General features: G+C 36.6%; 3 protein-coding genes across 4 annotated transcripts; 1 reads left to right on the top strand and 2 right to left on the bottom strand.

The window, feature by feature from the left end:
- Nucleotides 1-835: 835 nt before the first annotated feature.
- Nucleotides 836-4,642, bottom strand: LOC9309335 (probable carboxylesterase 15). Its single transcript, XM_002873221.2, has 2 exons — nucleotides 3,792-4,642; nucleotides 836-1,322 (listed from the first exon to the last, which is right to left on the bottom strand). Exons 1-2 carry the CDS (start codon nucleotides 4,472-4,474, stop codon nucleotides 1,016-1,018), a joined length of 990 nt encoding a protein of 329 aa, XP_002873267.1. The 5' UTR covers nucleotides 4,475-4,642; the 3' UTR covers nucleotides 836-1,015.
- Nucleotides 4,643-4,746: 104 nt separating this feature from the next.
- LOC9309336 (D-lactate dehydrogenase [cytochrome], mitochondrial) lies at nucleotides 4,747-10,081 on the bottom strand. Its single transcript, XM_021023201.1, has 18 exons — nucleotides 9,791-10,081; nucleotides 9,592-9,694; nucleotides 9,348-9,448; nucleotides 9,103-9,151; nucleotides 8,895-8,987; nucleotides 8,362-8,476; nucleotides 8,054-8,114; nucleotides 7,906-7,942; nucleotides 7,773-7,834; nucleotides 7,519-7,615; nucleotides 6,963-7,037; nucleotides 6,778-6,886; nucleotides 6,399-6,508; nucleotides 5,990-6,052; nucleotides 5,754-5,833; nucleotides 5,541-5,671; nucleotides 5,149-5,192; nucleotides 4,747-5,052 (listed from the first exon to the last, which is right to left on the bottom strand). Exons 1-18 carry the CDS (start codon nucleotides 10,039-10,041, stop codon nucleotides 4,933-4,935), a joined length of 1,701 nt encoding a protein of 566 aa, XP_020878860.1. The 5' UTR covers nucleotides 10,042-10,081; the 3' UTR covers nucleotides 4,747-4,932.
- An 88-nt stretch (nucleotides 10,082-10,169) lies between these two features.
- Nucleotides 10,170-12,489, top strand: LOC9309337. 2 transcript variants are annotated; one of them, XM_002871176.2, is made up of 9 exons: nucleotides 10,170-10,437; nucleotides 10,522-10,722; nucleotides 10,806-10,947; nucleotides 11,129-11,199; nucleotides 11,314-11,362; nucleotides 11,445-11,503; nucleotides 11,593-11,705; nucleotides 12,003-12,108; nucleotides 12,290-12,489. In XM_002871176.2, exons 1-9 carry the CDS (start codon nucleotides 10,326-10,328, stop codon nucleotides 12,382-12,384), a joined length of 948 nt encoding a protein of 315 aa, XP_002871222.1. In that variant the 5' UTR covers nucleotides 10,170-10,325; the 3' UTR covers nucleotides 12,385-12,489. The 2 variants fall into 2 exon arrangements, with proteins under 2 accessions (XP_002871222.1, XP_020878861.1); XM_021023202.1 differs by having other exon boundaries at nucleotides 11,596-11,705.
- The last annotated feature ends 175 nt before the right edge of the window (nucleotides 12,490-12,664 follow it).

Genomic DNA, 12,664 nt, shown 5'->3' on the forward strand with positions numbered 1-12,664 from the left:
GGCGGTCGAGTTTTATGAATTCATAGACAAAGGGTTTGATCTGAAGGAGTTAATGAGAACTAACTTACTTTGACTAAAAATAAAACCGTACGAAGATTTTGTTTGGGGAGACTTTTCTTTTGTTCAACGTTTGGGCTAATGCAATGGTTTTTTGGATGTTTCTTATTTTTATTTTTTTGGTCAGATAAAAGATAGGATGTTTCTTATAAGATAAACTCTTCTTTAATATTGTTGAAAGCGTCAACGTTTATTGGATGGTTCCGAGTGGAAGGATTGGGCCGTCGACATTGAAGCTTTACCAGGTCAACATGGCCTACTTATAGTCTTATATACATTACATAAAAAAATACTCTCGTTTTCACAATTTGTTTTCTCTTTTCTTCTTATTTAAAAATATAATTATGAAACTGTTTACTTGATTAACATCATGAGACTAACTAACTTTTTATTCTTGGATAAACATGCTGTTTTCTTCTTTTTTCTTTTGGTTAAAACAATGGTCGTATATGGATTGAAAGTTGCGATATAAACGAGTGGCCTTACAAAAAGTAATACGAAACAAACTGAACCTCGTCTAAAAACTGGATTAGATTAGTGTAGTGGAGGAGATCCTGTTTAGATGGATATAACGAGTTCATTAGAATATTGGGGAATGCTATACTTGATATATTTCGTCGTAAATAGCGTATTTTAGACTATTTTCATATCTAGAATTGTATATACCTATTATATTTAAGACAAAACACCTTGCGTAAAGAAGAACGTACATTATATGTAATAAGATAAACTTGGACATACTTCTTTTGGCAAAGAGTTGATAAGAAAAAACGTCCGAAAAAGAAACTACTGATGAATATACCATTTAAGGTCGGATATGATGAACGACAATATATAACCAAACCAATAACATTGTATGCGTGTATATATATATGATTCACCAATCACCAAGCAAACTTATTAACATGGAATCCTAATTGAATTAAACACTTAGTTACCTTCAAAAGGCCAAATGCTATTAAAACAAGTTGTTCATAAAGTCTCCAATAGTACGAAGAACTTGTTCTGCAGCCTCGGAAGATGGATTGTTCGAGTAGAAACCATGCTCCTCGTTTTCGAATTCAATGTAATCTACCTTTTTTCCTCCCATCTTCTTTAATTTATATGCATACTCTTTGGCCCTATCTCTCAAGAGTTCTGAGCCGCCGACAATCACCAACATTGGCTCTATGCTAATTAATTCGAGTGTTGGACTCATCGGTCCAAAAGGGTTAGCCATGGGATGATCTCTTATGGCACCTTTTGGTAGTGACAATCTCCAAAACCTTCAAGAAGTTAAAAGTTTAGCCCCTTTTTCTCTTTCTTCTCATATTATAATATATTGAAATTGACGATACCAATATTTACTATACATATAGCTTTATGACAATGGCCATGAACAAGACGGGTCAATCATCTCATTTTTCAAACATAACAAGAGAAACAATCAATTGGAGAGAAGACTTGAAATGATATGTGATCCCAATGATTCCACGTGCGTTGATAAACATGAATATACACTTTCGAGTATGCTAAAAATTACTTTTATAAATGTGAGAGATTAGTTGCATTTGGTTTAATCTATTGTGTACAATGATAGTCACGACTCAGGAAAAAAACCATACGCAAATTAAGCAGAGATGAAAAAGGAAAACGAGGATAATGCATGACGCACTATCTCCATTCCAAATATATTAGCCACTGTTCTTGATATCTGATTATCTGTTTATTCCATCAACCACTAATCCATTTATTCATAAAATGAACAATGACCTAATCAAAAATGACATAAGGATAATCGATCCCTAACTTACACCTACAAAGAGACTCCACATCTCAAGCGGGAGTTATCAATCCACCACAACTTGGTTAACTAATTGTATAGTCGAATTTGAGATAGTTGCTAACTAATCAAATATATTTTTCAAAAAAAAAATCATCCAAATTGACTAACAATTCAAACATGTTTATAACGAACCAGTTAATTACTTCCATGTTCGTGTAGTTTTATACATTTTTATATTTGTGTAGCTATAACGGATTATTTGTTCTGAGTGCATCTAGATTTAGACCATTTTCAAGGGAAAAAAAAAATTCATGAATTAGTACAATCATGTAGACTCGTTAAATGGTAGGGTCTCTAATTGGTTGTCATGATATTTTTCAAGTTTCTTTTGGTTTTCCTTATTCAATTACTTTCCACACAAGATACTTTCTAAGTTTTTGTTTTTGTTTTTTTTTTTTTTTTTAATAACCGCGGGTCTTCCAAAAACTTCCTAGGCCCAAGGACTAATCCCACAAGGCTGGCAATTCCCCTATGTAAACCTGCAAGTGGCCGTGCCTCGAACCTTGGTGGCGGAAATCACAGCTGTGACCCATTTGCCACAAGGCCCGATTTTTTGTTTTTTTTTTTTTGTTTTTGTTTTTGCTAATGAAGATACTTTCTAAGTTGTCGTTCATCTACTGGATGTTTTTTTCAAGACCCATTCGTGTCCAGCCCCGGCTCAATATATTTGAGAGCCTTAGGGCAAAAAAAATTTTTTTTGCCTATTATTATATACAAAGAGAAAATTTACTTAATTTTTAAAAATTTTGCGGAGTTTTTATAGTAAAAATTGTTATTTTAAAAATTTTGGGCCTTTTTATACATTTTCTTATAAATAATTAGGCCTCTTAAAATATAATTCTCATATTAATAATATTTTAAAAAAATATTTGGGCCTTTTTATATGTAAATTTTTTTTATAAAAAAAAAAGCCCCGGGCCGTCGCACTTCCGCCCTACCCATCTGAGCCGGGGCTGTTCGTGTCCACTGTGATGGAAGACCCCAATATTTGAAAAGCCATTTTTAATGTTGAATGATTTGAGACGAATCAAATAGTGGAGTATTAGTAGATTAAGCACATTGACTAGTTTTTGTGACGTATTATTATAACAATCATGTGATGGGCTAAAATCATACGTACGTCTTATTAGCCGATAAAAATCAATCAAAATTAAAATTATTTTCACTTTGAATTTATCAAAAGAGAAAAAGATATATGAAAATATATCACTATATATCATCTGTCGACCGTTGGTTAGTTGGTGAATGGTTCTAATGAAAATAAATGTTTCTTTGGTACGAAAAGTCGTTTTCTTTAGAAAGTTTGTGTTTTTTTTTTGTGTGCCATAGAACATAGCTACTCCTTTGAACTAGTTGCGAATTGGATTATAATATTTTTATATATGTTTTTGATCCTTTGAACTAGTTGCGAATTGGATTGTAATATTTTTATATATGTTTTTGATAAAAACATTTAAAAAGTATCTTTCGGTTAAAGGAATCTTTTTTCATTTACATATCGGATTATGAGAAACTTATCCTCATGTATTTACATATTCGACTATGAACACATGAAATTAGTCTGTAAAAATTTTGCGAAGTTTTTGAAAAAAGGTATACACATCTGTGTATTCATGAAGAGGCACTGTGACTATAGCTTTCTCTGTCATGCGACTCGGCAATTCACTCCAACGTTTAAATTGGCATTACTCGCATAAGAAGATAATATGAAATTAAAGTAACCGAAAACGACATCTATGCATATATATTTGAATAAAATAGTTAATAGTTAATTAGGGATATAAACAATGAAGTCATGCATAACTAGTAATTCAATGAACTTGTATATAATTAGTGTTTTAAATTAAAAATATTCGGTGGTACGTCTAAAAAGAAAATTAAAATATAGAAAGGTGTTGTGTTAGCTTACTTGTCAAGCAAATCCAAGTTGAGCAAAGCTTCAGAGGGGCCATTCTCGGAGTTAGTCCTCTCCTCCCCGCCAAAAAACGGCCCCATAAGAACGTAACCGCGAACCCGAACAGGTGTCAACTCAATTGAACCGGAGCCGAACCGGACAGCGAGTTGATGAGCCATGTTCCCACCGGAAGAATCACCCACAACAAAAACCCTGTCAAAGTCAACGTCTGTTCCACCTTCAAACCAGTGGTCCACACCACCGGAAACAGCTTGGTCCCGGAGCCATGTGAGAGCCGCCTCGGCATCCTCAAAGGCAGCCGGGAGACGGTGTTCGGGTGCTAGCCGGTAGTCCGGTGCGACCACAAGGGCGTTAAGGGAAGATGCAAGAGTTACAGAGAAGTTGTGAAAGTGAGGCCAAGAACGTGAGCCGAAGCAGAATCCCCCACCGTGGAAGAAGACCACAACAGGGAGGGCGGTACGGTTGGAGGCAGAAATGGGTTTATAGAGACGGAGGTGGAGATTGTTTGGTTTGTGATAGATTGAGTCTTTGAAGAGAACGGTTTGGTGGTTTTTGAATGGGATTTGTTGAGTGATAAGGTCAATGCTCTCGGATCTTAAAACGGTGCCGTTGCTTAGGAGTTGAAGCAAACCCATGCAGTCTTCTGTTACTTGTGGTTCTTCTCCTAGTGACCCCATTCTTCCTCTAATTAGTCTCCCTTTTGGTTTTGGATATATGTATTAGTGTCATGTGACATAAATATATAGAGGGAAGTAACAAAGGGTACTTTGGTCATATCAAGTCGGGAGATAGATGTTGTATATCTCAAAAATCTTTTAAGGGAGCCCACGTTTTAATTGTTTTGCGGCTGATTCGTCTCATGTGACTTGGTCATTCCTATCGACCTCTTTCTTATGGGTTTGTCAAAACTAGAAGATGCACTTAGATATGAGACTGTGCTTGAAGAAGATACACAACACGTCGCTCTCAGCTTTCCTTAGATTACCACTTGCTCACAAGTAAACGGATGCAGTTGCTTGCATCAGCTGTTTTGTACTTAAATGTAGACCAAAGATACAACTGTGTTACACAGAACAACACAACATGTTTTAAGTTTTAACTTAACAAAAGTTACATGAAGAACACACAAGTCATTTTAGAAACATACATGAGGAGGAATTAACTTTCCCGGGTTCATGATATCGTTTGGGTCCAACGTTTTCTTGATTCTCTTCATAGTTTGCAGTGCTTCTATTCCCAGTTCCTTCTCCAGATACTTCCATGGTGTCAACCAAAAAAACCGTTTAAATCACAAATGGACATTCATATCAATGTAATACAAGACACATGCTATGAGTAGAAGAAGATATACCTTCATTTTTCCTGTTCCAACACCGTGCTCTCCGGTACATGTTCCTGATAACAAAGATCAGAACCAAGTGCCATCATTACAATCATATTTTCTAAATCCGGGAACGAGGATATACACGTTGTAAATAATAGTCACATGCACACTAGTGGAAGAGAGGAGAGTAAAGAAAATGCAAGTCAACTTAAATCTAACAAGCACCACTCTGTTAAAAGGTAATAAATCAAATGCTAGGCCTGACTTGTTTGCAACATATCTAATCTATTTGTTGATGATTTTCACCCATCTTTAATACTTTTGCTTTTCGGTTTTGCTCAGAGAATATGTTAAAAAGCTTCACAGCTGTTACAGTCTTGCACTTTTGCAAACACACAGAGAATGGAAAAGGCATTTACCATCCATGGACAGTGCACTGTGAACCATAAAGTGGTTTAGCCTTTCTGCTTCTCTTCGCTGGTCTTCATTGCTCGGATCAAACATAATACATGTGTGAAAGTTTCCATCCCCGGCATGAGCAATAACAGTACTGAAAGTAGAGCAACAACATACACTTTTTAGGACGTTAAAACTTAGTATGTCATGATGTTGAGCACAGGAAAGTAACATACCACAACAACGATGATGCATCAAGCTCTTTTTTGGATCTTGATATTAGTTCTGCAAGGTGAGACAAAGGGACACAGACATCCTGTAGAAGAAATAATTAAGATGATTCTTTGATGTATGACCTTATAAATTAAAATAAAAAAGTAAACCAAAGATCTATGGTATGTATTTGAGGGTTTCTGATTGTAGCTGGAAAAGTTCATCTAAAACCAAAGTGTATCTAAGGAAAGCAACACACCGTAATCATTGCTTCATGACCTGGCGCCATAGCATAGCAAGCCCACAGCGCCTCCTTTCTTATCTGCATAAAAAAGGAGTCAGGAAAGAAAATCTTTTGGTAACTTAATCTTATTAGAAGAAAACGACAGTGTAATAAATGTAGAGTTATATCTTCCGCATAGCCTCATTCTCTATAATGAAAATCTCCAGAAAATGTTTTTTTCACATTTGGTAATATAGCATAACCCGGATGGTCAAAAGATAAAAAATGGACTATATCACGAAACATTACCACTTGCAAGAGTCTACAGAGCAAGAATACACTACACCAACACCAACAACAACAAGTACATATTTCCCTTCTTTTCAACTTCTCATATGCTGGAAGGTTGAAGGGGAAAAGTGTTGGGACTGGGACAGAGAATTACCTTCCAGAGTTCTTTTTTTGCTTCAGGTTCTTCTGCGAACATGAAGTCTGATCCATTGTGTTTTGAAGCAATCTGCTGAACAATTTGCGTCTGCTCACGTGTATATGCCTCTAAGAGAGAGAGAGAGAGAGAGAGAGAGAGGGACAAGAAAAAAATGATTCAGAGTATTAGAAGACAACAATTCTATCTTTATGTGTCTAATGGCAACACTCAGCATGAGAATCCTGTAATCGGATAAAATAGAAGATAGAGGGGAGTGAATATAATTTCTTACAGATATTGTTTATAACAACGAGTATTATACCGCTATAAGAGATGTATAATCTTAGATAGCTTGAAATACCACTTGGAAAGTACAAGAAATATGATGCAGCATCACCTGTTCCTATAAACTCAAACATCAGAGTTGGAGCTTCAGTCAAGTTTTTCCCGTTTGCCATATTAATTGCTCTGATTTGAACCTCGTCAAGGAGCTCCACTCTTGACACCTGATGGGGATTAAGGTACGGTTGAGAAGATTCTAATAAAAATTTAAATCATATAATTCAAAAGCAGAGGTCTAACCTGTATTCCAGACATCATAGTGGCAATAGCCACGTCTGCAGCATCTTTAACTGTAGGGAAATTGCACACTGCCACCTAAAATTATTGCATAGCTAATGAGGACAAAAGGTGTTCTGTAATGTATTTTACATTCTTGAATGTTAAAATTATGTACATCCATACCCAAGAACCATCCTAAGAACATTATAAAGCAGGAAGTCTTTCAAAACAAAAGCCAGGGAAACAAGGGTCCACACAGCACATAACTTTCACTATTCCTTGAAATGCTTCAGATTCTTTTTTTAATATTTTACTCTGCTTATTTTGCTAGGAGTGAAAGAATTGAGATGTAAAAGCAAAGAGACAAATTAAGCCAAAGCAAAGATATTTGGAACTCTAATAAGCATATATGATTTGTTTGGTAAGGCATGAAAACTAAAGATGGATTTGTTTGCAAAAAAAAATTGAACTCAATTTCAACCTTTAAGGAGGAACTAAAATCACACAGCAAAGGAGCTGAACTAGAACTCAAAAGATAAATGAACGAAATTGACTATAGAGGAAGAAGTCAATATACCACTGAATGCTGTGGGATTTTCTGAAGCCGGAGAGTAATCTCAGTAATGACTCCTAAAGTACCCTCACTCCCAATCATCAAGCGAGTCAAATCATATCTGAGACACCATTCCAACAAGTATCAAGCATTAACTCAAATGATACGTATTCAAACAACTGGAAGTATACCATTCATTTTTTAATTATAGTTTTTATCTCCAAGAAAATGAAATCCAAACAAAGAACCAAGAAAATAGTTGTAGATTGAAGACAAACCCTGCAGCACTCTTTCTGGCACGTGAAGCTGTCTTCACAACATCTCCATTAGGAAGAACCACCTGAAATGAGCATAGCATAAATAATGTAGAATTATACAATGGGGCATGAATCAGTGGAAGAAACAACAAACCTTAAGGCTTATAACATTGTCCCGCATAGTTCCATACCTACAAGCTAGTAGCAGAATTATCATAGCCAACCGGATTAAAGCACCCCTAGAATACACGGCAAAAAATGGGAAAACAAACAAGGGAATAGTAACAGTGCAGAAGAACTACCTTACAGCTAAAGAGCCAGAGCAACGCGTAGCACACATTCCTCCTATGGAGGCACCAGGTCCTGCACCAGATTCTTTTTATCAAATTGCTGAATGCAACCCAGAAACATGGAAAATGAAGTTCGAGAGTCAATTGAACACAATGCTAAAGATGTTGAATGATGCAGCAACAGCAAAAAAACTCTCGTAAGGGTAAATTGACGTTCACATAAAATACTATCAGTTAAATCTAAAAATGTGTTCGAAAAAAAAGAATTAATATGAAAGCTATGATCTGAGAGATAAGGTACTATCTCAATGTTGGCTAACCTGGATCAAGAGGAAAGAATAGACCGTATTCTTCCAAATATTCATTAAGCTCCAGCCAACCAATTCCAGGCTCAACAACAACATCCATATCCTCCACATGTAATGCTTTCACCCTCTAAGGTTTGAAAGAAGTGTGAGCAGGAGTGGCAAATTTCACTAACCTTTGTATGTGGACTATAAGTGATGCACATTCTTTCTATTTTCTGATTTAGGATATGATTTAGGATTTACATTTCCTTATTACCTTTTCATAGAGTGTTCCAATTTTACGTTTTATTGTGTAAACAAGGATGAGGTCTCGTTTGTGAGACTCATCCAAGCTTGAGAGTTATTTGGAGGTTTTATCGAGTTAGGCTGAGGTTGGATATGCATGTCAAAGGAAACGAGTTACAACATTTAAAATTGTCATGCTATACAAATGTAGCAGGTTCATGGAATCAAACACCAAATTTGTTTATTGCGTGACACCAAAAGAATATGTTTAAAATGAAAATCATGGACACTAATGTCAAACACACAAGATTAGCACATACCTTCATCAATGACATGTCAATGCACACACCTCCTTTTGGAGCCAGGGTATGACCCTCAATCGATGTTGCCCCACCATATGGTACAATAGGAACCTAATCAAAAAGCAAATGATATATCAATCCACCAGGAAGCTATATATGCCAAGGAGAAGAGCATGTTGGCCAAGACTAGATTGGAAAAGACTGAGCACTGAATCTTCTTACAAACCTTATATTCATTGCAGGATTTAAGAATCTTGGAGACTTCTTCTTCAGACCTAAACATATTTAAGAGAGGATGAAGATCAATGCCTTTTATTCGCTTATAATTTCAACGACAAAGCAAAAAAGAATAACAGAGCGAATACACGGCACTAAGTTGCCACAGTCTTACTTACAACCAGAACCATTCTCAACTAGTGATAAATGTAGTTGGCGAATTGGCGAAAGCATTGCAGCAATTAGTAGTCTCACCTAGGGAAAACAACAACATCAGGAATGTTAACTGCCTTGTGAAAACTGTTCTGGGGCTTCCCATGGAAGTACCTCTCATCGTGGTCCGTTGTCAAGTTATCCTGAAAACACAATGAAATAAATAGGCAATGAAACTCAACAAGATAAGTTCCCCACAGAAGAAAAAGTCTGAAACTTCCAAATACATGAGAACCAAGGAACTGTTCAAAAGAAGAATAGAGGAACAAAGGCAAATTTGGAATACCTCGAGGATTGTTTTCAATTGAGAAATAAGCTCCTTAGGGACTTCTTTGTATTCCCCTTTAACAACAGCTTCAGTGCTACCTTTCCCACCAACAGTTATATCTCTGCAGAGAATTGAAAACGAGTAATGAAACAATTCTGGATACTTTTGTTGACTTCAAAGTATCAATTTTTATATACAAAAAAAAAAAAAGACGAACCTTGAATCCAAAGCCGATGATTCACTGATAGAAGGATGCGACAGATTCAGGTAAGCGAAAGAAGTGGCGGAGGCAGCTATAGCCAATGGGAGAAGAGAGCTGGACCACCAAGTTGGGAGTCTCCGGCGACCCTTCACCGGAGAAATTACGGTCACGTCAGCGGTTGACTTGGGCGTCGAGTGGAGCTGACGACAAGGCCGGAAAAAAGAGAGAACTGCTTTAGAACGAGCGAACCTCGAAGAGAAAGCCATGGACTGTGGATGATTTCACAGCCAAAGAGATTGAGAATGGAGAAGCCAGCTCAACAAATTATAAATTACTTTGTATCTTCATCTGCTCTAAACCGTGACATTAAACCGCGACAATTAAAAAACCGCTCACAATATATCTCCGGTTTACGAATATCAATCACACTGGTTCTAACATATGATGTTAAACCGGGAAACTTCTAATTCCCGCCGAAAACAAAAATCGGAGACAAAAGTGGGAGAGAGAGAGAGAGATCAGAGATAGCCCAAAGACGAAAGCTTTAGAAATGGAGGAAGAGCTCAAGAGTTTGAGCAAAAGCTTAGGAGGATTCTGCAATCATCTTCAAAGTAGCTGTGATGCTTTCGATCACTCTCTCCAGCGTCGCCCTATTCCTCTTGGTCTCTTCCGCTCTCTCTTTTGTCCCCATTTCTCCTCCGATTTTTGTCATAAACCCTAAAAATTGAATTTTTCGATTTTGGCAGATTCGGCGTCATCCACGTTCATCAAGGGTCTCAATCGTCGAATCTCTACCGCAGCTTCCGAGCTCAATTTTCTGGAATCCATGTCTTTTGGTACAGTCTCCTTCGAGGAGCTTCTGGGTCACTGTAGTCAGATCTACAAGAATAATCAAGACGATCTTTTGCATCTCCAGGACCGGCTCACAGATTTTGGCTATGTTCCTGGTACTCGTTTTGTCTTCTTCTTTCCTTTTGTCGATTTTAAGTTGAGATTTTTTATCAGATTTTTGTTTTGTTTTTGGACCTAGAAATTGAGATTGATGAAGGTAGAGGAGATAAAGAATCTGGCTTTGGAGCATTTGGTCATGAGGATTCAAAGCATTCGAATGATGATTTAAATTCCTATTCATTGCAATGTTCAATCAAAAAAGGATTAGACGAGGACAATCTGTATCCTTTTTTAACCTTACTGAAAATATTAGGATTTTCTAGTAGTTGCTTATCAGCCAGACAATAAGAAGCTTTAAATCATGTTTCTTTTGTCATCCGAATCAAATCATAATGTTTTGTTATCACAAGGTGTGAAATAAGGTATGTTGTTTTAAATGATTTTACCTTAATGTTTTCCTAGTCTAGATAATTCACTAAATTTGAAGAACCTTGGGCTATCAGATGCTTGTCTTGCATATTTAGCTACAGAAGGTAACGTTATTCTCTACTGTTGATAAAGTATATATGATTTCTGGGATTGAGGATGTCCTAGATGGTTTTCCTACTTTGGTCATGTTCTTAGTGTTCTTTTCCAACTGTTGCCAGTGAATGATAATGTAAAGGATCCTGACACGTCTTTGAAAGAATCAGTGAAGTAAGTGTGATGTCTAAGAAATAAAGAAATCCTTATGTGTTTCCCTCTTAGTCGTACATTAGCAAGTTTTCTTATGATATAGGAGCAAACCATTTGACACAAGTGCTCTACCTGCTCCAAAGGCGTCAGAGCTTTCCAATGGTTATTTCCAATCCTTTACTAGTGTGATTTGCATTGTCAGTGAGTTGCATTAGTCTATGGTATATGATGTTAGACTTTGTTGCATGCAGAAGATGAGTATGCAACACTAGAGATGGATAGAACTTCAGGGCCTACATTAACATTGATAAAAGAAGAATATGATAGTCTTCCCTCTTTCATGAAGTCTCTAGCATCGTGGGAGGTATGAAAAATATCCAAATTCTCGTATTCTATTAAATGTTCAACTTTTTAGCTAACATTTAAGAACATATCCTAGCAGCATATTAAGAATTGAACCAATCTATTGCCATGCAAAGTATAATTTGCCTGGTTAAGTGAATCCATATTTCATGCTCTAGCCTCACATATTTTCTACCATTCTTTCAAAAACTAGAATTCAGACTCAAGTCTTAATAATATCTATGCCCAATGGGTTGAACGTTTTGTTCCCTTAATAATTTCCTAAATATGGTTGATGCCTGCTTGCTTATGTTTCCAGGATCTGCTCAGTGCCGTAAAGAAATTCAACTCGGTCCTTGATAGCAAGAAAGAAATAAACGGATCTTACTACTTCCGAGCAGATGAGATTCCGACTCTAGGACTTGGTAGGTTCATATTTCCCTCATCACATCTGCTTGTAGCAGCACTAGCACTAGGTTGATCATATTAAGTCAGTATTTTCTTGAACCAGACTATAGATGTAAAAACTAGGATCTTCAATTGATATCTTCAGATTCACAAACAAAAAATCTGTTGCATAGACAATGATGATGGTTTGTATTGCAGGCCATAAGGAGAAAGCGTATACGTTACTGCTGACGCGGATGAAGAGACTTGTGGTTGAGACAATGGATGGTGTTATATCTTATAGAGTTGCATAGTAATCCAATATACAGTAATGTTTTACGAGATCTTTGCGTTTTGGAAATCTTCACATCCGAACTGTGTTTCTATTGATTTGTGTATGATTTGTCTTTCTGAACAAATTCTAACCAGAAAAAGTAGCATGAGTATGTCTTATGATAAGTCCTCAAAACGTTACAATTCCATTCCCTGAAATAATCGTTATTGCTGCATCCAGCAGGAACTCTGTTTCAGAAGAGCATAGTCTATGTCTGAATTGGCCATATCCCCCAAATGTGGGACCCACCCACGACCAGG

This window comes from Arabidopsis lyrata (assembly GCF_000004255.2).
Source record: "Arabidopsis lyrata subsp. lyrata unplaced genomic scaffold ARALYscaffold_6, whole genome shotgun sequence".
Taxonomy (NCBI): domain Eukaryota; kingdom Viridiplantae; phylum Streptophyta; class Magnoliopsida; order Brassicales; family Brassicaceae; genus Arabidopsis; species Arabidopsis lyrata.